The sequence below is a fragment of the Dreissena polymorpha genome, chromosome 7 (genome assembly GCF_020536995.1).
Source record: "Dreissena polymorpha isolate Duluth1 chromosome 7, UMN_Dpol_1.0, whole genome shotgun sequence".
In the NCBI taxonomy this organism is placed as follows: Eukaryota; Metazoa; Mollusca; class Bivalvia; order Myida; family Dreissenidae; genus Dreissena; species Dreissena polymorpha.
The window spans coordinates 37,842,855-37,864,476 of record NC_068361.1 but is presented as its reverse complement, the minus strand read 5'-3'; the positions used below and the strand labels follow the sequence as shown (position 1 = coordinate 37,864,476).

At 35.9% G+C, this 21,622-nt stretch overlaps 1 protein-coding gene and 1 long non-coding RNA gene across 44 annotated transcripts in view; one reads left to right on the top strand and one right to left on the bottom strand.

The window, feature by feature from the left end:
• LOC127837398 (proteoglycan 4-like) overlaps positions 1–13,698 on the top strand; it is a 109,256-nt gene extending 95,558 nt beyond the window's left edge. For 23 of the 35 annotated variants that reach the window (XM_052364445.1, XM_052364428.1, XM_052364438.1 and 20 more), the window contains 6 exons: positions 1,852–2,087; positions 3,593–3,716; positions 4,711–4,845; positions 6,256–6,564; positions 9,650–9,775; positions 10,569–13,698. In XM_052364445.1, the coding sequence (XP_052220405.1) occupies positions 1,852–2,087; positions 3,593–3,716; positions 4,711–4,845; positions 6,256–6,564; positions 9,650–9,775; positions 10,569–10,743 (1,105 nt within the window). In that variant the 3' untranslated portion in view covers positions 10,744–13,698. The remainder of the gene's footprint in view (positions 1–1,851; positions 2,088–3,592; positions 3,717–4,710; positions 4,846–6,255; positions 6,565–9,649; positions 9,776–10,568) is intronic. The other 12 variants (XM_052364404.1, XM_052364407.1, XM_052364406.1 and 9 more) reach the window with 6 other exon arrangements.
• A 109-nt stretch (positions 13,699–13,807) lies between these two features.
• On the bottom strand, positions 13,808–15,122 carry LOC127837402 (uncharacterized). 9 transcript variants are annotated; one of them, XR_008029267.1, is made up of 7 exons: positions 15,012–15,122; positions 14,874–14,929; positions 14,554–14,669; positions 14,472–14,512; positions 14,310–14,430; positions 14,105–14,192; positions 13,808–13,903 (listed from the first exon to the last, which is right to left on the bottom strand). It is a non-coding gene; the product is annotated as an uncharacterized LOC127837402 (long non-coding RNA). The 9 variants fall into 9 exon arrangements; XR_008029269.1 differs by lacking the exon at positions 14,472–14,512 and having other exon boundaries at positions 14,105–14,185; positions 14,303–14,438; positions 14,521–14,669; XR_008029266.1 differs by lacking the exon at positions 14,472–14,512 and having other exon boundaries at positions 14,310–14,438; positions 14,521–14,669.
• Between the last annotated feature and the right edge of the window lie 6,500 nt (positions 15,123–21,622).

The following is a 21,622-nucleotide window of genomic DNA, read 5'->3' as shown; positions in this document are numbered from 1 at the left end:
AATGTAGGTCAATGAGACTTGAGTTCCCACTGAGCTGAGCACTAATAATGTAGGTCAATGAGACTTGAGTTCCCACTGAGCTGAGCACTGAGAATGTAGGTCAATGAGACTTGAGTTCCCACTGAGCTGAGCACTGAGAATGTAGGTCAATGAGACTTGAGTTTCCACTGAGCTGAGCACTGAGAATGTAGGTCAATGAGACTTGAGTTGCCACTGAGCTGAGCACTGAGAATGTAGGTCACTTAACTCACAAACAATCTCAAATCTCAGCTTTAGGAATATGCTTATATTCTTGCTCAAATTCAGGGTTAAGTCAGACTCAAAACTCAAAACAACATATGAGAACAGGAATTTCAGCATGATAGTCCACAATATAATCTCAAACAAGAGCACCGCATAATGGGTGCCACGCTCGGCTACAGGTGAAGTTTTGAATAAAAGAAAACTTGTCAGGGTTTTGTTTGTGTAAAGGTCACAGTGACCTTGACCTTTGACCTAGTGACCCAAAAATGGGTGTGACGTGTAGAACTCATCCAGGTGCATCTACATATGACGTTTCAAAGTTGTAGGTGGAAGCAATTTGATTTTAGAGCCATTGTTCAAAACCTTAACAAAATGTTAAGGTTTTAGCACGACGCGGATGGCGGACGGCGGACGACGAGCTGGCTATGACCATACCTCGGGTTTTCTCCAAAAACGCGGAGCTAAAAATGAGAACAAATTCAATGATAAGAAAGAATATTGACTTAAGTATGTTTGTGGTACCAGACACATGTTGCGCAGTGTGTTTTTCACTGTTTTGTGAATGGGACTGGGTCCCTATGAATTTTGAAAATTTGCAGCGTTTTGACTAAAATTGGGTAATTAATCTTGTTGTTGCTTTGCTTGAAAATGCTTAAAAATTGAGAATACCAGTGTTTTCAGTATTATAATTGGCTCCCTCGATCAAAACAGTACCATGTGACATCGAAATAAGAAGGCACATTGTACCTTTTTGCACAAAAGGGTCGATATTTACTAATTTTGAACCTTTTTAGGTTCCATTTTGGCAAAATATATACTTTTTATGCCCCCGGATCGAATGATCGGGGGTATATTGTTTTTGGCCTGTCTTTCTGTCTGTCATTCTGTCCCAAAACTTTAACCTTACAGTAAAGTTTTGCAATAACTTTTGAAATATTGATCATAGCAACTTGATATTTGGCATGCATGTGTATCTCATGGAGCTGCACATTTTGAGTGGTGAAAAGTCAAGGTCAAGGCCATCCTTCAAGGTCAAAGGTCAAATTTTTTAAAAATTTAATATATGAAAGTTTTGCAATAACTTTTGAAATATTGAACATAGCAACTTGATATTTGGCATGCATGCGTATCTCATGGAGCTGCACATTTTGAGTGGTGAAAGGTCAAGGTCATCCTTCAAGGTCAAATTTTTTAAAAATTTAATATGGTAAAGTTTTGCAATAACTTTTGAAATATTGAACATAGCAACTTGATATTTGGCATGCATGCGTATCTCATGGAGCTGCACATTTTGAGTGGTGAAAGGTCAAGGTCATCCTTCAAGGTCAAAGGTCGAAAATTAAAAAATTTAATATAGTAAAGTTTTGCTATAATTTTTGAAGTATTGAACATAGCAACTTGATATTTGGCATGCATGTGTATCTCATGGAGCTGCACATTTTGAGTGGTGAAAGGTCAAGGTCATTCTTCAAGGTCAAAGGTAAAAAAGCGGTGCATTAGGGGGCATTGTGTTTCTGACAAACACATCTCTTGTTTCCATTGAGAATGAGCTGAATACCGGACCCGATTTTGAATAATTAAAAAACACTGTTGCGTTGTTTGTTCCAGTTGTGAGGGAGATGAGAGAACCATGAGGCAGGTTCTGGATCGCATGGGCTACAAACCAAAGTTCCCTGAGACCCACCGCAACCCGTCCGCCAAGGGGGAAAGGAGCACAAGCCCTGCTAAGGGAAAAGTCCCTATGAAACCTGCCCAAAGGGAGACCACTCCAAAGAAACAGGAATCTCCAGCTAAAGTAGCGCCCCCTGCTGAGCCAGAATTGTCTATTGGCCAGAAATCCCAGTGTATGTGAACTTCTGGAGAACTGGTTTTACTCACTGTTGTTTTAGTTTACTAATTATCACAGTAATTCTTCTTGCTAAGTTAACAGTTTACATCCGATAATAACCACACATAATGTTAAGGTCAAGTTTGATAATCAGCATTATCATCTTGGAAATTGTTGAGTTGTGGCCCTTGAATTATCAGTTGTAATTTTGGCATTATCATTCATAGAGATTGTCATCATGATATTTCATGAAATCTACAGAGAACTTCAATTTACAAAGAGTTGGTGGATGTTTTTGTGTTCTTGTAGTACAATCTGCGATGAGATTATGTGTAATGTCACTCCCACCTTAACTTAATCATGCAGATCTTGACCAAATTTTCTAGCTGTCAGGCTTAATTTAAACCTAGTTATTTAGGCTTGATTGCATTGAAAGCTTATTGCTTATTGAAATGCTCAAGAGTCTGTTTCCTGCATAGAATCAGTACATGGTGTCTTTGTTTGAGATCATACGAATGTTCCCACAGTGGGCGTTGAACACATGACCTCCTGGTTGATATGGAGACACCATTTCAAATACACCATGGCGACCTAGCTGGCAGGCTTGAGTCAGTCATATGAGACATAGGCAAAATGACTTCACTGGGTAATTTGTTGATTGAGATCCCCATGGCGTAGTGGATAGGGTTTCCACATAGTGACCAGGAGGTCACAGGTTCTATCCATTTTGTGGGGAAGTTATTTATTCTTTAGATCTCCCCCAAGACAACAAGTACTGGTTCTACCCAGGAATCAACTTGAGAGTGTTTCAATAAGCCCTAAGCTTTCAATGCAATGGTGCTAAAATAAATTGGTTTAAACTAAACTAATTCTGTTTCACTTGTGGCTGCATAACTTGCACATCCATTAAGCCCCGTTTTCCCAGGACAGGCTAATTTTGGATGTCACTTTGCGCTTTTACAGAATTTTTGGTTTAAAGGAAGTCTCTTGTAGATAAAAATCCAGTCTAGACAGAAAGCGTCGTCCCTGATAAGCCTGTGTAGACTACACAGGATAATCTGGGTCGACACTTTATGTGCGTGCATTAAGCCCTGTTTTCCAAGAGTGTAGCTCATTTATCTGATGTTTAATTGGGCCTTATTCTGTGAGAAGGAGGTTAAATGCATGTGCGTAAAGTGTCATCCCAAATTGTCTGTGCAGTCAGCACAGGCTAATAAGGGACGACACTTTCCGCTTTAATGATTTTTTCTGTTTGAAGAAAGTCTCTTAGCAAAAATCTTGTTTATGCGGAAAGTGTTGTCCCTGATTAGCCTGTGCTCACCACACAGGCTAATCAGGGACAGCACTTTCCGCTTTAATGGTATTTTCTGTTTAAAGAAAGTCTCTTACCAAAAATTAAGTTAAGGTGGAAAGTGTCAACCCTGATTAGCCTGTGCGGACTGCACAGGCTAATCTGCGATGACACTTTCCGCACATGAATTAAACCCCTTTTTCACAGAGCACGGCTCAATTCTGTTTCAGTGGTGTCCAAGCTTCAGTCCCTGTACAAGGACCTGGAGAAGTCGGTGATAGAGATGGCCTGCGAGGTCTGCAAGTGGGACGAGACACGCGCCAAGAACGTCCTGGAACTAATGAAAGATGACATGTTAGTTTGTTTTCTAAACCACTCTGAAGCAAAGTGAAAATGTCTGTGTGCAACCAGCATAAAACCAGAACAGCCTGCAAGTTACTCACAGCCTTTTCAGGTTTTATGCTGTTTGCTGCTCATCAGTATCTTATGCTGTTTGCAAACAGCCATTTTCACTTTGCTTCTGAGTGGGAAAGGGTTTAATAGAAATGTCCTTAAAAGTGGAAGGTGTCGCCACATAAATTGTGTCTTGTTCTGATAAAACTGGGCATAATACATGTGCGTAAAGTGTCGTCCCAGATTAGCCTGTGCAGTCCGCACAACACTTTCCATCTAAACTTGATTTTCGGTAAAGAGGGACTTCCTTGAAACTAAAAATACCATTAAAGCGGAAAGTGTCGTCCCAGATAAGCCTATGCGGACTGCACAGGCTAATCTGGGATGACACTTTACGCACATGAATTAAGCCCAGTTTTCTCAGCACAAGACGCACATGAATTAAGCCCCCTTTTTTGTCAGAGTGAGACTCTGTTAGGTTCAAGGATGACACAATATCCATAGTAACACATCAACCACATAATAACTTATGTATCTAACTTTTCAACCAGGTCATTAAATAATCAGCACTCAAAATTTGAATGAAACATGTGGAGCAATTGTCGATACGTTCAATTGATAATAAATCTAGATCCCAATTATTCAAACTTTGTCCACGCTCTGTGAAAAAATGCATTTGCATGAAATTTCATCCCAGATTAGCCTGTGCAGTCCACACAGCCTAATCAGGGACTATACTCTTTGCTTTTGTTGTATTTTTCATTAAAAGCAAGTTTGTTCTTAGTAGTGAAAATCAAGTTTAGGCAGAAAGTGTTGTCCCTGATTAGATTATCTGGACTGCACAGGCTAACTTGTTATGGCACTTAAGGCACATGCATTAAGCCCTGTTTTTCCAGAACAAGGCTTTTTTTTAAACTAAATATCTATTAACCACAAAGCTACAAATGCATTCCAGGAGCAGACCAGTGACATCCACATCGCGACCTACGACCTCCCAGACCCAGAGGTCACCAAGCCCAAGCCCTGCACCCTTGAGCCCAGCCAGCCTGGAGCCCGTCAGCATGATGCATGATGAACCCAGCAGACCTGGGTAGGTAGTGTTGAGCGATAGAGGGACAACTTGTGCATAATCACACGCTTGACTTCATTGTCTCCCTTCTTTTAACCCTTAACCACTTAGAATAACTCAAATACGTATTTTTATGCATTTGTAGTCTCTTAGAAAGTTAATTAAATTTAAATCCTTTTTTACTAGATTGAAGTTTTAAAGGCTCAATTTCCAACCCTTAGATATTGATGAGCAGCAAACAGCATAAAACCTAAACAGACTGGGAGTTACTCGCAGGTTTTATGCATTTTCACATTGCTTCTAAGTAGGAAAGTGTTAAGTGATTTACCTCCAATCATTGAAGATCCTTCATATCCATGTTGCTTTGTTAAGGTTAAAATATTTGAATATGATTATGTTTTGTTGAAATTGCTTGTACATAATCAGCAATTTTTCTTCCTGACTAGGAAAAATACATATACTGCGTCAATTGTGAAAAAGTAATGCAAAAAGCTCTGAAATTGCGAAAATTTTCGTTGTGAAATCTTCAGAATGGAAATTATTGGTCTTTATAATTTGATTTGTTATTAATTGCACATACCTTTTTAAATATTCTTTTACGTGCATTTGTTGCTTAAAATGTTCAGTTTCAGTGCTCATTTCATTAGCTCGGCTGTTTTCGGAGAAAACCCGAGGTATTGTCATAGCCAGCTCGTCATGTCGTTGTCGTGTCGTCCGCCGGCGTCGTGCTAAAACCTTGACATTTTACTCTACAATCAAAGTGCTTCCACCTACAACTTTGAAACTTCATATGTTGATGCACTTAAATGAGTTCTACATGCCACACCAATTTTTGGGTCACTAGGTCAAAGGTCAAGGTCACTATGACCTCTTTTAAATCCATGAAATGGCAAATTTTGGAATTTTTTATCGCTAAATGGAACAAATTGGGATTTTGTTTTATCAACAAAAATTGACACATCAGGCCCTTTCCTGGACATTTTGGAAAAAAATCATATACATTATAGTTATATAGTTTGTTAGATGTTTATCGAATAATCATTAAACACTTTTTATGGAAATTGGGAATTTTTTTTTTTTACAGTTTTGGTTTGGGATCAGGTCCCTTTGATTTGGGATGGGGTCCCTTTTACGGCCTTTTTTACACAGCAGAAATAGACCTGAATATGGATATTAAAAACTGGCCTGTCACTGGACATAAATTGGCATTAAATGTGAATGCGCTGATATAGGAATCAAATAAGTTATTGATTTGTCATCGTTATTGTTACAGAAATAAAACAACAATATCAAGACTTAAACTAGAAAATATCTCTTTGTGAATAGGAAAAATATATTATGTACCTGGTTACTGGCATCTATACATTGAATAAGCAAGTTAATCCAGAAATGTTCTGTTTCACTGTAATACTGTGTTCTTTTTCACTGCAGTACTTCAACATCATCTGCAAGTTCGAAAACCTACATGAAGGCGTCTGACTTTACATCTCGCGCCTCTAGCGCCACGGGAACTAAGGTCAGCATCCAGAAACCTGCGCAAGGAAAATATACTGGCTCGCAGTCGAAATCTAACGTAGCTACGACAGGCTCGCAGTCGAAATCTCAAGTATCTACGACAGGGTCGCAGTCGAAATCACACATAGCTATGAGCTCGTCTTCCCAGCAGACGAGATTGAACACTGGTGTGTCTGCAGCATCTTCGCCCACTACGCAGCACACACGAGCGAAACAAGTCACCCAGTAAGCTGTTTTTGTATTCATGGTTTTAAGTATACATTTGAGTTGGTTCTCAGAAAACTGGGTATAATGCATGTGCGTAAAGTGTCGTCCCAGATTAGACTGTGCAGTCTGCACAGGCTGATCAGGGACGTCACTTTCAGCCTAAATTGGATTTTTGCTAAGAAGAGACTTCATTTAAATGAAAAATGTCATTAAAGCGGAAAGTGTCATCTCAGATTAGCCTGTGCGGACTGCACAGGCTAATCTGAGATGACACTTAACCCACTTGCATTATGTCCAGTTTTCTCAGAACACGACTCATTTTTAGTCAACCCTGTGATTCATTCCTTTGAAATCACTTCAATTTTATTAAAATCATTACTGATAAAATAGATTCTGATTGCAATAACTTTTCAAAACCCATCTTATCCATAGATACAGAAAGCTCTGACTTCTTTTACGAACCGATGATAGTTTCATTGAAATAATTACAGTTGATGTGATATGTGATTTTGAAATGATTTTAAATAGGTTTGCTTGGTTTATAACGCTCATAAGTGGAGTTTTCCAGCAAATACAAACAAACTCCAGAGTAAGACTATTTTAATAGGGCAGTTTTCATGACATATATGAGCTGTGCTATGTGAAAAGGGGGTTTAATGCATGTGCGTAAAGTGTCGTCCCAGATTAGCCTGTGCAGTCCACAGTAAGACTATTTTAATAGGGCAGTTTTCATGACATATATGAGCTGTGCTATGTGAAAAGGGGGTTTAATGCATGTGCGTAAAGTGTAGTCCCAGATTAGCCTGTGCAGTCCACACAGTAAGACTATGTTAATAGGCCAGTTTTCATGACATATATGAGCTGTGAAAAGGGGGTTTAATGCATGTGCGTAAAGTGACGTCCCAGATTAGCCTGTGCAGTCCACACTATAATAGGGCAGTTTTCATGACATATATGAGCTGTGCCCTGTGCAAAGGGGGTTTAATGCATGTGTGTAAAGTGTTGTCCCAGATTAGCCTGTACAGTCCACACAGGCTAATCAGGGAGACACTTTCCGCCTATACTGGATTTTTGCTAAGAAGAGACTCTTTAAACAAAAAATCTTTAAAGTAGAGAGTATCGTCCCTGATTAGCCTATGCTAATTTTGCATGAAACTTTTACGCACATGCATTAAACCCCCTTTTCACAGAGCATGACACATATATTTTACATCTTACATAAGCAAGGCAAGTCATGCAGAAAGTGCTTGGTATCGAGAGTTGCATATTGTGATGATCCAAGAATGACTCTACCTCATTGTTTATAAACGTGACTATTTAATCATTACTTTATGAATAGCTTAAAATATTGTTAATAAAATCTTGTGGTAAGTTCATTTATTTCAAATAATTTAAATTTAATAAAATACAAAACCTAATTTTTACTTCCAAAATATGTGTATGTTTATTGGTTACTGCAGTATTTTGTCCTGAAACATTTAAATCTGTTCTGGAAAGAAGCTAACAGAAACATTAAAATAAACTTGTATATGTCCCATAATTTATAAATAAATCACCTTATCTTATCCTTTTTCAACCCTTCAAATAACCTTTTCTTTTAGTTCTACACCTATCTATGCACACAATTTAATTGGCGGAGGATATCAATTAAATGAATAAGCTTGTATAGATATAAATCACCTTTTGTTTTTATTTTTACCCCCAAGAATGAGCAAGTCAATACTGAACTCCACTGTAGACATGCTAAACCACATCAGCAATAATGTAAACTGCTGTAAACAACCTAAACTGGCAGAGGAAGATTCTACTAATAAAACTGGCCAATCAGTGGCTGAGACTCAGTCACATGACCAGCATTCAACCAGTCAAAACAGGTTTTACTGCATGATTGTTGTGTGGAAAATACTGGCCAATTAGTGGCAGCGAAACTGTCATATGACCAGCACTTGACCAATGAAAACAGGTTTTACTGCATGATTGTTCTGTGAAACAAACACATGTGACATTTAACTTGGCACTAGATGGATAAGCGCTTGATATTTTTGTTTTGCAGCACATAATCAAGTTTTTTTTGGTTATATTTTGCCGCTTATTATTTTGTATATTTACTCAATATTATTGTATAATTTAATGCATGGTTTTAATTACATTTTTGTGTGTTTGAAATAGTTGGTGTGATGAGCTTATTAAAGGTTGATTGGCTATTGTCGGCTCAGGTAGTACTTAAATGTACCCTGGGTACTCTTAAGTATACTTAAATGTACCCCAGGTACGGTAAATATACTTAAACATACCTGGGAATTCTAACACTGAATTGGTTATTGTCTGCTCTTTTTTGTTCAAATTAATTATGGTCATATTTATGTCAATATTTTGTAAAATGAGCTCTATGTGATCGAAACTCTTACTAAAAAAAGATGTTGAGGCAGGTTTTGTTTGATAATAATTCTGTTACGTATTCCATAGCACGTTTAGCGACATCGTATTAGACATAAAGCTTGGGTACATTGTAAATAGGCTGGGTATGTGTTGGTATATTTTAGTATACTTAAGAGTACCATGGGTACATTTAAGTAGTACCTGAGCCTGCAATGACCAATCGATCTTTATTAAATGTATGATTTTGGTAGTAGTCAAGTAGTGGTAGGAGCCATGAATAATATCTATTGAATATTTCAATCTAATCTATATATGCTACAATGAAAATTTAAGCTCTGAGCAAAATCTTTGATCCTGAAGATTTTATATAAAATTTTCACTCTATGTTATTTGTATTATCTGTATGTGTATGTAGAAGACAAAGTTAATTTACATTATCAAATAACAACTATTTTACATGATCTACCCACACTACCAGCTGGCAGGGAGGGGGTCTGTAAAGTGATAGGAATAACTTTGTCCTGTTCAGTCCAGATTTATCAAGTTCAGGCAAGTTAAGTCAAGTTCAGTCAAGTTTAGTCAAGGCTCCTAAGATGTATGAAAGGAGAAAAAGTAATCAAGTCACCCCTGAGTTATGGCCATGTTAATGAATTTATGTATTTCTGATTTTCTCCTTGGGATTGTTTCGGGCATATCACTCGCAAGATGTTTTTTCTATTTTCAGACCAGGTCCAAAACAGCCAGTGGTCTCCCAGCAACCACAAAGGCCCGCCTACATTTCTGCAAACAGAACCAAGGCTAAAGGTCCAGACCCATCACTGCATGTGGGGCCGAATAAAGGGCTTCTCTTGTTAGTATGCTAGAGTCTGGGATATCAGGGGTGTGATTTCTCCTCCTTTCAACTGATTTCCTCCCTTTGAATGTCAATCTTATATGACTGGGAGGTCATGGGTTCGATCCCCACCATGAAAGCGTTCTTTAGATCTCTCTCAAAGACACCAAGTACTGGTTCTAGTCCCAGGAAATGGATTCGAGAGCATCTTAAATATTAATATAAATTTTACAATTTTACCTCATGACCAACTTTTTTATCCATAAGTGACCCATTTCTGAATTGAATGGAAATAACACAAGAACGACTGTTTTTGGCAAGTTCCATGATTACAAGATATTAAATGTAAACTTCAGGTTGCTCACAAGCTGCAATAGTTTTGAATATAATCGTATACGGAACATTGACCTTCCTTCCTGGTAGCCATGTTTTTCAATGATGTGCAGTGACTTTCACATTTGTCTGAGACATTTATCAGATCAATTTCCACTATTCTTAGCAAGTTTCAAAAATTATGTCACTAGTTTACTATCCTATAATATTATTTTCAAAATTCTAGTACAGTAAGCTTAGGTGCGCCAGCATTCGGCCCACCTGTTGAAAATGCTTTTTGCAACTTTTTCGTGCTCTGATGGAAAACCCAGAAATTGATTTTATAACCTCTGTTTCCAATGAATTTCCAAACAATGTCACACCATTGTTGAAAATGCTATTTGCAACTTTTTCTTGCTCTTGGTATATTCAGAAAATTGATTTCATAACCCCCGTTTAAATGCATTTTAATACAATAACCAATTTCCTTTTTTTTTAGAACCGATTACACAAAGGCCAACGGGCCAAACCCGGAGCTGAGACAAGGGCCTGACCCGGGCAGAGTTCATGGGTCACAAGGGGCTGTGGGCCCAGACAGATCCCTGTCCTGTGGGCCCCAACACCACCTTGTACATGGCCCCAATACTGACCTCCGACAGGTGGCGTATGTGTGAACATTGCTGCAGTGAACATGAATTAATAATCAGTGGATTCTGCGGAATTATGTAACTCTTGAATGCAATTAATCTTTATTGTATACTATCCTGCAGATTAAGAAAACTGCAATTTACTTGAATTGAATAAAAATCCTAGGAATTAAGAGAAAATTATTTTTGTACAATTCATTAATATTTTATTACTATTTGCACGTTCAAAATACTAAACTAGAACAGGTTGCGTATGTATGAACATGGCTGCTGTGAACATAAACTGAGCCTCGTTCTGGGAAAATGGGGCTTAATGCATGTTTTTCAAGTGTTTTCCCAGATTAACAGGTGCAGTCTGCACAGGCTTATCAGGGAAGCACTTTCCGCTTTAACTTGATTTTTTAAATAAGACACTTGCTTTAAACAAACAAATACCACCTACGCGTATAGACTGCGCAGGCTAATTTGGGACGATAATTTACGCATATCCATTGAACCCTGTTTTCACAGAGGGAGGGTCAAATTAATTCTCATTGTATTTGGCGGAATTTCAGAACTCAGACTGCAATTTATTTGAATTTAAAAACATCCTATGGATAAAGAGAACGATAATTCTTATTATTCTTTCATAAATAGGGCTCAAGATTAAAAGAAATCTTTAAAAAACCAGTAGAAAAATGTCATTTGAATTAGTTTAAAAATATGTGATTTGGTGTTATCAATACTTGTGTATTCTTACTGTTTGGTTCTTTCTAAGAAATTCATATCTTGACACAGCATGAACGGTATATTTATGCCCCCCTTCGAAGAAGAGGGGGTATATTGTTTTGCACATGTCGGTCGGTCCGTCGGTCGGTCCATCCACCAGATGGTTTCCGGATGATAACTCAAGAACGCTTAGGCCTAGGATCATGAAACTTCATAGGTACATTGATCATGACTGGCAGATGAACCCTATTGATTTTCAGGTCACTAGGTCAAAGGTCAAGGTCACAGTGACTGGAAATAGTAAAATGGTTTCCGGATGATAACTCAAGAATGCTTAGGCCTAGGATCATGAAACTTCATAGGTACACATTGATCATGAGTGGCAGATGACCCTATTGATTTTCAGGTCATTAGGTCAAGGTCACAGTGACTCAAAACAGTAAAATGGTTTCCGGATGATAACTCAAGAATGCTTACGCCTAGGATCATGAAACTTCATAGGAACATTGATCATGACTGGCAGATGACCCCTATTGATTTTCAGGTCACTAGGTCAAAGGTCAAGGTCACAGTGACACAAAACGTATTCACACAATAGCTGCCACTACAACTGACAGCCTATATGGGGGGCATGCATGTTTTACAAACAGCCCTTGTTTATATGTTATTTTAAGTATTTATTGATGTTGTATTGTTCTTTGTACTTCTGTACATTTTTTATTGAAGTATATGTTTTGTAAACACTTGTATTTAATATGAATGTCCTTATCATTAAGTTGTTCATATATGCACGATATGTCTAAGCCAATTTCCTGGTGTTCATATACATGTATTTGTCCGTTTGGAGACTAGTGTATAAAATTAATCGTCCAGATTTCTAGTTTTAATACTTAAATTAATGAAGTGATCAAAATTGTAAGTGCATTCATTTTTGCTGTCAACTACTTTACAGACATGGTAATTCTTGATGATTTACCTTAAAGGGACCTTTTCACAGATTTTGGCATGTATTGAGGTTTGTCAATAAAGGCTTTATATATTGATAAATGTAATCATTTTAATAAAGAGCTCCCGTAAAACACAATAATAAAATAAAACAAGAGCTGTCACCATAGGCTGACATATGCCCCCTATAAACACTGATAGAAGTTATGAGCATTTTTCGAAACCTAAATGCAGATTTCAAAACCTAAACGCTGACCCTTAGTTCAAGGTCAAGGTCACAGGGGTCAACATTTTTGTGCGTATGAAAAGGCCTTGTCCATATACACATGATAACCAAATATGAAGGTTTTATCTCAAGGGACATAGAAGTTATGAGCATTTTTCGAAACCTAAACACAAAAGTGTAACGGAAGGACAGACAGACGGATGGACAGTGCGATCACTATATGCCCACCTTTGGGGTCATACACAAATAAAAAAGTAATTCTCAACTTGGCTTGAACCTCTGACCCTTGGAGTAAAAGTCTGGCACCTAAACCACTCGGCCATTTAAGCTCATATGATGTTAATGGAACTTAATACTTTATATAAGCAATCCCTGTAATATTACACAAACAACTGTTACAGAACTCACCAAATTATTCAAGCGCTTTGGTTTTGTAACGCTTTTATAATTTTTCAGGTTTCTAAACCGTAAAAAGATACCTATATTGGATATTTTAGAGCATGGTTAATGTTCAGTTATACTGTTCCCTCACAAATATCATAACTTGAACGAAAATTTGCAAATCTGAAACTTTTTTCAATTTTGTCAATTAACCAAAACGTGAAATAGTCCTTCTATTAAAGTTAAGCATGCAAAAAGAGCCTTTATACTAGTGAACTCTATTTACAGAATTTACAGGCTGGAATTGTGTACTGCATTTTAACTTTTTGTTTGAGAACTGGTTTAATAAGATCAATTCAAACATGACAGTCAATATGTTGGATGTTCTTGTGTCTTTTTAAGCTTATATAGGATTATATGGATCCGAAGGCATTTATCAAAATAGTATTTGAATATATCAATGCATACATGTCAGAGAAAGATAAATGTTTGCCAGCTATGTAATATACACAGTTGACTGCTTAAAATGACAAAGTATACAAGTGTCTGTTAATGATCTTCATCTATAAAAAACTGATTATTCATGTATACATTTGTAAAATAATGTTTTTGTTAGTGTTTCCATTAATGCTATCTATTTATACATTACATGACCTGTTATTTTATACCATCTGTAACATTGTTGTAGACTTTTTATTGAATAAAGCATTTGAGGAACTGTTTTCTAATTCAAACTAAATATCATATTGTTATGTCTCTGCAGTTTAATTCAACTCTTGTTACTATTTTGGAAGGATATTTCTCCCATTATTGAGCTATATTCTGTACTTCCATCCTGTAACAGATGGCTAAGACCCTCACCGTAGTTCATGTTACAGTAGGTACTCCTTTTACCCCTCACCTTAGTTCATGTTACAGTAGGTACATCTTTTACCCCCCACCTTAGTTCATGTAACAGTAGGTACTCCTTTTATCCCTCACCTTAGTTCATGTTACAGTAGGTGCACCTTTTATCCCTCACCTTAGTTCATGTTACAGTAGGTACATCTTTTACCCCGTCACCTTAGTTCATGTTACAGTAGGTACACCTTTTACCCCTCACCTTAGTTCATGTTACAGTAGGTACACCTTTTACCCCCTCACCTTAGTTCATGTTACAGTAGGTACACCTTTTACCCCTCACCTTAGTTCATGTTACAGTAGGTACACCTTTTATCTCACTTGACCCAGATTGGCTATGATGGCTCTCAGACCCTCACCTTAGTTCATGTTACAGTAGGTACACCTTTTACCCCCTAACCTTAGTTCATGTTACAATAGGTACACCTTTTACCCCTCACCTTAGTTCATGTTACAGTAGGTACACCTTTTACCCCTCACCTTAGTTCATGTTACAGTAGGTACACCTTTTACCCCCTCACCTTAGTTCATGTTACAGTAGGTACACCTTTTACCTCCTCACCTAAGTTCATGTTACAGTAGGTACACCTTTTACCCCCTCACCTTAGTTCATGTTACAGTAGGTACACCTTTTACCTCCTCACCTTAGTTCATGTTACAGTAGGTACACCTTTTACCCCCTCACCTTAGTTCATGTTACAGTAGGTACACCTTTTACCTCCTCACCTTAGTTCATGTTACAGTAGGTACACCTTTTACCCCCTCACCTTAGTTCATGTTACAGTAGGTACACCTTTTACCCCCTCACCTTAGTTCATGTTACAGTAGGTACACCTTTTACCCCTCACCTTAGTTCATGTTACAGTAGGTACACCTTTTAACCCCTCACCTTAGTTCATGTTACAGTAGGTACACCTTTTACCTCCTCACCTTAGTTCATGTTACAGTAGGTACACCATGTACCCCCTCACCTTAGTTCATGTTACAGTAGGTACACCTTTTACCTCCTCACCTTAGTTCATGTTACAGTAGGTACACCTTTTACCCCCTCACCTTAGTTCAAGTTACAGAAGGTACACCTTTTACCCCCTCACCTTAGTTCATGTTACAGTAGGAACACCTTTTACCCCCTCACCTTAGTTCATGTTACAGTAGGTACACCTTTTACCCCCTCACCATAGATCATGTTACAGTAGGTACACCTTTTACCCCTCACCTTAGTTCATGTTACAGTAGGTACACCTTTTACCTCACTTGACCCAGATTCAAACATTTTTTTAATATTGTCAAGATCAACATTTAACCCTTTACCACACATATGTAGTCCCTTAGAAAGTTACATTAAATTAAATACCTTTCTTACTAGATTCGAGTTTTAAATGCTTTATTTCCAACCCTTTGATACTGATGAGCAGCAAACAGCATTAAACCTGAACAGACTGCAAGTTACTCGCAGGCTGTTCTGGTTTCATGCTGGTTACAAAAGTCATTTTCACTTCACTTCTTATGACTGGTGACCTGGTTTTTGGATGCACAATAACCAGATTCAAACATTGCAAAGATATTCTCAAAATAGACATTCTGAGCAAGTTTCATCAAGATTGAGCCATTAATGTTACCACTTTAGTAGTTACAAGTATTTTGTATGCTTTTACCTGGTGACCTAGTTTGTTCACACAGCACCAAGATTTGAACTCCACCTAGATATTGTCAAGATAAACATTCTGAGCAAGTTTTATCAAGATTGAGCCATTAATGTTACCACTTTAGTAGTTACAAGTATTTTCTATGCTTTTACCTGGTGACTTAGTTTGTTCACACAGCACCAAGATTTGAACTCCACCTAGATATTGTCAAGATAAACATTCTGAGCAAGTTTCATCAAGATTGAGCCATTAATGTTACCACTTAAGTAGTTACAAGTATTTTGTATGCTTTTACCTGGTGACCTAGTTTGTTCACACAGCACCAAGATTTGAACTCCACCTAGATATTGTCAAGATAAACATTCTGAGCAAGTTTTATCAAGATTGAGCCATTAATGTTACCACTTTAGTAGTTACAAGTATTTTCTATGCTTTTACCTGGGGACCTAGTTTGTTCACACACAACCAAGATTTGAACTCGACCTAGATATTGTCAAGATAAACATTCTGAGCAAGTTTCATCAAGATTGAACCATTAATGTTACCACTTTAGTAGTTACAAGTATTTTGTATGCTTTTACCTGGTGACTTAGTTTGTTCACACAGCACCAAGATTTGAACTCCACCTAGATATTCTCAAACTAAACATTCTGAGCAAGTTTCATCAAGATTGAGCCATTAATGTTACCACTTTAGTAGTTACAAGTATTTTCTATGCTTTTACCTGGTGACCTAGTTTGTTCACACACAACCAAGATTTGAACTCCACCTAGATATTCTCAAACTAGACATTCTGAGCAAGTTTCATCAAGATTGAGCCATTAATAGTACCACTCTAGTAATTACAAGTATTTTCTATGCTTTTGACTGGTGACCTAGTTTTTAGCTCACCTGTCACGAAGTGACATGGTGAGCTTATGTGACCGTGTGATGCCCGGCGTCCCTTGTGTGTGCGTGCGTCCGTCAACAATTTGTTTGTGTAGACAGTAGAGGTCACAGTTTTCATCCAATCTTTATGAAATTTGGTCAGAATGTTTATCTTGATGAAATCTGGGTTGGGATTGTATTTGGGTCATCTGGGTCAAAAACTAGGTTACTAGGTAAAAAACTAGGTCACTAGGTGAAATAATAGAAAAACCTTGTATAGACAATAGAGGTCGCAGTTTTCATCCAATCTTTATGAAATTTGGTCAGAATGTTTATCTTGATGAAATCTGGGTTGGGATTGTATTTGGGTCATCTTGGATCAAAAACTAGTTCGCTAGGTCAAATAATAGAAAAACCTTGTGTAGACAATAGAGTTCACAGTTTTCATCCAATCTTTATGAAATTTGGTCAGAATGTTTGTCTTGATGAAATCTGGGTTGGGATTGTATTTGGGTCACCTGGGGTCAAAAACTAAGTCAATAGGTCAAATATTAGAAAAACCTTGTGTAGACAATAGAGGTAACACTTTTCATCCAATCTTTATGAAATTTGGTCAGAATGTTTTAGATGAAAACTGGGTTGGGATTGTATTTGGTTAGTCAGATGAGCGATTCAGGGCCATCATGGCCCTCTTGTTTAACACAGGACCAAGATTTGAACTTGACCTAGATATTTTTTTTTTTTTTTTTTAATTCAATATCATACATATAATGTAAACATGTATATGATCATACAACACAGTGATTGTATAAAGCAATAAAGTTCACACATGTTATACAAGATATGCTAATATATATAAATATTTTTTTTTTAGAGAGAAAAGAAAAGAACAACAGAGGAATAGTTATGAAAAATGATGAGTTGTATAAAGTCGGAAGAAAGCATACTGTATTTGTGTGTTTAGTTGTATATTCACAATGATCTTGTTAGATTGAAAAAAAATATATAAACAAAAACTATATTAGAAAGATAAAAAAAAACTGTTTTAGGAAGATAAACTAACATTAGAGTGAAATGTATATAAGTGGACAAAACATTATGAGAATTTAATCCGATTCCATTTTTGTTCAAAGATTTGTAATGTGTCATTACTAAGAGCTATTTCTTTCTCAATCTGGATTTTTAGTTTAAGACTATGGACAAAACAATTAAAATTTGGTACTTGTTTTTTGTACTTCATGTTTAAGATAAAATATTTCATCAATATAACCATAAAATTCACAATATTATTACCGTCTATTGATTTCAATGAGTTAATTCCGAAACTTACATTTAAGAAAGATAGTTTAACATTTAGTTGCTGTTGTTCAAGAAAAGATGTTAATTGATTCCAAATAGGCTGGATGTGTTTGCACTCCCAAAAAAGATGTTCTATAGTTTCGATGTTTTCACCGCAGAAGTCACACAGATTTGAGTTAGATAATTTGCATTTAAAGAGATATTTATATGTAGCTATAATTCTATGGATGTATTTATATTGAAAATTTCTCAGTGTGCTTTCAATAGTTGCTTTATATGGCATGGTAAATATGTTTTTCCAATTAAGTTCATTTTCTCCAAAAAGGACTTGCCATTTATTTTGGATTTTGGAGTTTTCCGTAGGGTTTTTAATTTGTAGTTTGTAAAATATTTTATTTGTTTTGTTTTTTCTTCCAAGTATGTTTTCTACAAATGTTGTTTGAGTACATGGTGTATTATTTGTATTGATTTCAGATTTAATATGTATGGGTATGCTTTTGATTAGTGTGTAGTACTTTAGAAAATTATTTGAAGGTATTCCGTATAAGTAGCATATATTATCAAAAGAGTAGAAATCCTTAATTCTATAGTCATATAATTGGTCGACATATTTAATGCTTCGTTCAAACCAATCTTTATAGAAAAACGTCTTATTGTTTGAAGTTATGTCTTTATTGTTCCATAAAATTGTTTTACTGCTGGTTTGGGTTTCTAAGTTATGAATGACATCACTCCACGCTGATAGAACATCAGACAGAAATATGTTTTCGTTTGCAATTTCATGTAAGATAGTATTGCTGATGTTACATTCAAAGAGTAAGGAGTCACCATATTTTTTTAGGATATTCTGGTAGAATAATTTCCATTTACTCGTATTGGTATTATCTAGGTATCTTTTAACCCAGTTGCATTTGATTGCATTCAAGAATGAGTCAATGTTCGTTAATTGGATACCTCCATTTTCTACAGATTGAATTAACTGAGTTCTTTTTATTTTATCAGGCTTACCATCCCATATGAAGTTAAATATTGCTGATTTTATATCGTTAATAACATCATTTGGTGGATTTGGGAGAACTGTTAATACATATATTAATTTAGGAAGTGCAAACGTTTTCAATACTGTGTTTTTTCCGATTAGTGTAAGTTTACGATGATGCCATGATTTTAAGCAGTTTTTAAATTTCTGTAATTTAGGTAGTATGTTTTTAAGAACTGTATCCTTTTCATTATTTGTGAAAGTAATTCCTAACGTTGTGGCTTCATCGGAAGTCCAATTGAATTTCATTTCTTTTTTATATAGAACATTACTTTGTTTTAATTTACCTACTCGTAGCACAGTACATTTACTTTTGTTTAGTTTTAGACCCGATGTCATTCCGTAAAGGGTTAGCGACTCTATTAGGTTATGGAAAGAATCGTAATTGTCGTTTAAAAAGTAAGTTGCATCGTCAGCAAATAGGGATTGTTTGATTTCTTCGTCAGGTTCTAGTGATATGCCTTTTATGTGTTTATTTGATTGTATGTGATGTGATAGATACTCGATGCAAATAATAAATAGCGATGATGAGAGTGGACATCCTTGTCGAACCCCCCGTTCGATGTTAAAACTGTTTGAAAAGAAGCCATTGTTAATGATTATACTATTAATATCGGTATAGAAAAGTTTGACCCATTGAATGAGACTTTCACCAAAGTTCATATTTTCTAAGCAGGAGAACATAAATGAATGATCAAGCGAATCGAATGCCTTTTCAAAGTCTGCAAAGAATATTAGACCAGGACTATTTGAATTGTTGAAATAGTTTATGCATTCTTGGATAAGACGAACGTTTTCACCAATGTAACGTCCTTTTATGAAACCAGATTGAGATTTTGAAATAATTGATGGTAATATTTTTTTTATTCTGTTTGCTATACTTTTAGTTGCAATTTTATAATCATTGTTTAGTAAACTAATTGGGCGCCAGTTTGATAAGGATTCTAAGTTTTTTCCAGGTTTTGGAATAAGTGATATAATACCTTGTTTTTGTAGGGTAGTTAAGTTTTCATTGTTAAATGAAAAGTTAAGTGAATTAATTAGATGTGTTTTTATATCATTCCAGAATATTTTATAAAATTCGATTGTGATGCCATCAGATCCTGGGCTTTTGTTATTTTGCATTTCTTTTAGGGCTAATCCACATTCATATTCATTAAGCAATCCGTCGCACAGTTGTTTTTCCTCCTGGTTTAAAGCGTGATGTGTATTTTTAAAAAGGGTGTTATTTTCAACATTTTTTCGTTTATAGAGGGTTTCGAAAAATAAACGTTGTTCTTCTAGTATTTGAGTTCTGTTTGTTATATCTTTGCCATTGACTACTAATTTGTGTACAGTTTTTTGTTCACTTCTACGTTTTTCAATGTTTGCGAAATATTTTGTGTTTTTTTCATTGTGTTCAACATGCTGAGCACGCGCTCTTAGTATTATTCCATTGAGATGTGTATGATAGATTCCATCTAATATTTGTTTTTTTAATGTTATTTCATTTTCAATGTCGGTGGTATCATTTGTGTTTGTTTGGTGCAATTGTTTTTCAAGTGTTTCAATGGTTTTGATGGTTTCAGTTTCAAGTTTGTGTGTTTCTTTTTGTTTAAATGATGTGTATCTAATTGTTGTGTTGCGTATATTTCCTTTAATTACTTCCCATAAGGTGTTTGGGTTTGCATCTTTATTATTTTGAACTGTATTTAATATTTCCTGTTTTATTTGTGTTTGATATTGTGTATCTAATAAGATGCTGTTGTTAATTTTAAAGTATCCTGGGCCTCTTTCAGGTTGTATATTGTGCAGTTTAAGTTCAACTAGAGAGTGGTCAGTCATGAATCCTGGTTTTATGTTGCATGTGTCAATAATGTTGCAAAGAGATTCAGATATTAAAAAATAGTCTAATCTACAAAATATTGTTGGTTTTGTGTTTGAGTGCCAGGTGAATTTGCTTTCGTTTGGATATATTGTACGCCAGATGTCTATCATATTGTAGTTTTCAATTATGTTATTTAAAATGTTTCTATTTTTAGGATGAGTATAAAGGTTTCCATTCTTTTTGTCTAATAATGGGTTAAGAACAGTATTAAAATCACCACCGATTATAATGTTTTTATCTTGGTTATTAATTATAAAGGATTGTAATGTTTCATAGAATGTGTAATCATCTATGTTAGGGCCGTAAACATTAATTAATGTTAATTCTGTTTCGTGTATTTTGATATCTATACTTGCTTGTCTGCCAATTATTATTTCGTTAAAGTTATTGACTGTGATACCTATATTATTTTTTATCAGAAAGGCAATGCCTTGTTTATTAGTATGTTGTCCACTAAGATAGATGTCTCCGTCCCATTCATCTTTTAAGGTTTGTGCTAAAGTATGTGTCAAGTGACTTTCTTGTAGTAGGCATATACTATATTTTTTTTCGTCTAACCATTTGAAGATTTTAATGCGTTTGTCTTTATTGTTTAGCCCTTTTACGTTCAGAGTGCATAATTTAATCATTTAAAGAGAGGGAGGGTGTGTAAATATTATTATGTGGGTTTGTCCAGTAAGTTTCTATTTTAAAGATGTCCGTGCATTCATACAAAATTAGAAAACAAAAATTAAAGATCCAAAAATATGAAGATTCTATAGACGTGAAGAAGTGAAAAGAAATAATGACAGAAGGAAGAAAAATGAGCTGTAAAATATGAGTCCCAAAACAGGTATCTTGGAGCAATATATATAATACAATATTCATAACTTTCAGCTTCTGCATGTTTAGACACAAACAATTCAGCAACTTAAACACAAACATACAGTATAAGAACAAAATAACAAAAAGTACAAAAGGAGGCTTAAGGTATAATGAATGATTGTGGTTGCAATCAAACATAGGGGCTTATTTACATTAAAATACAT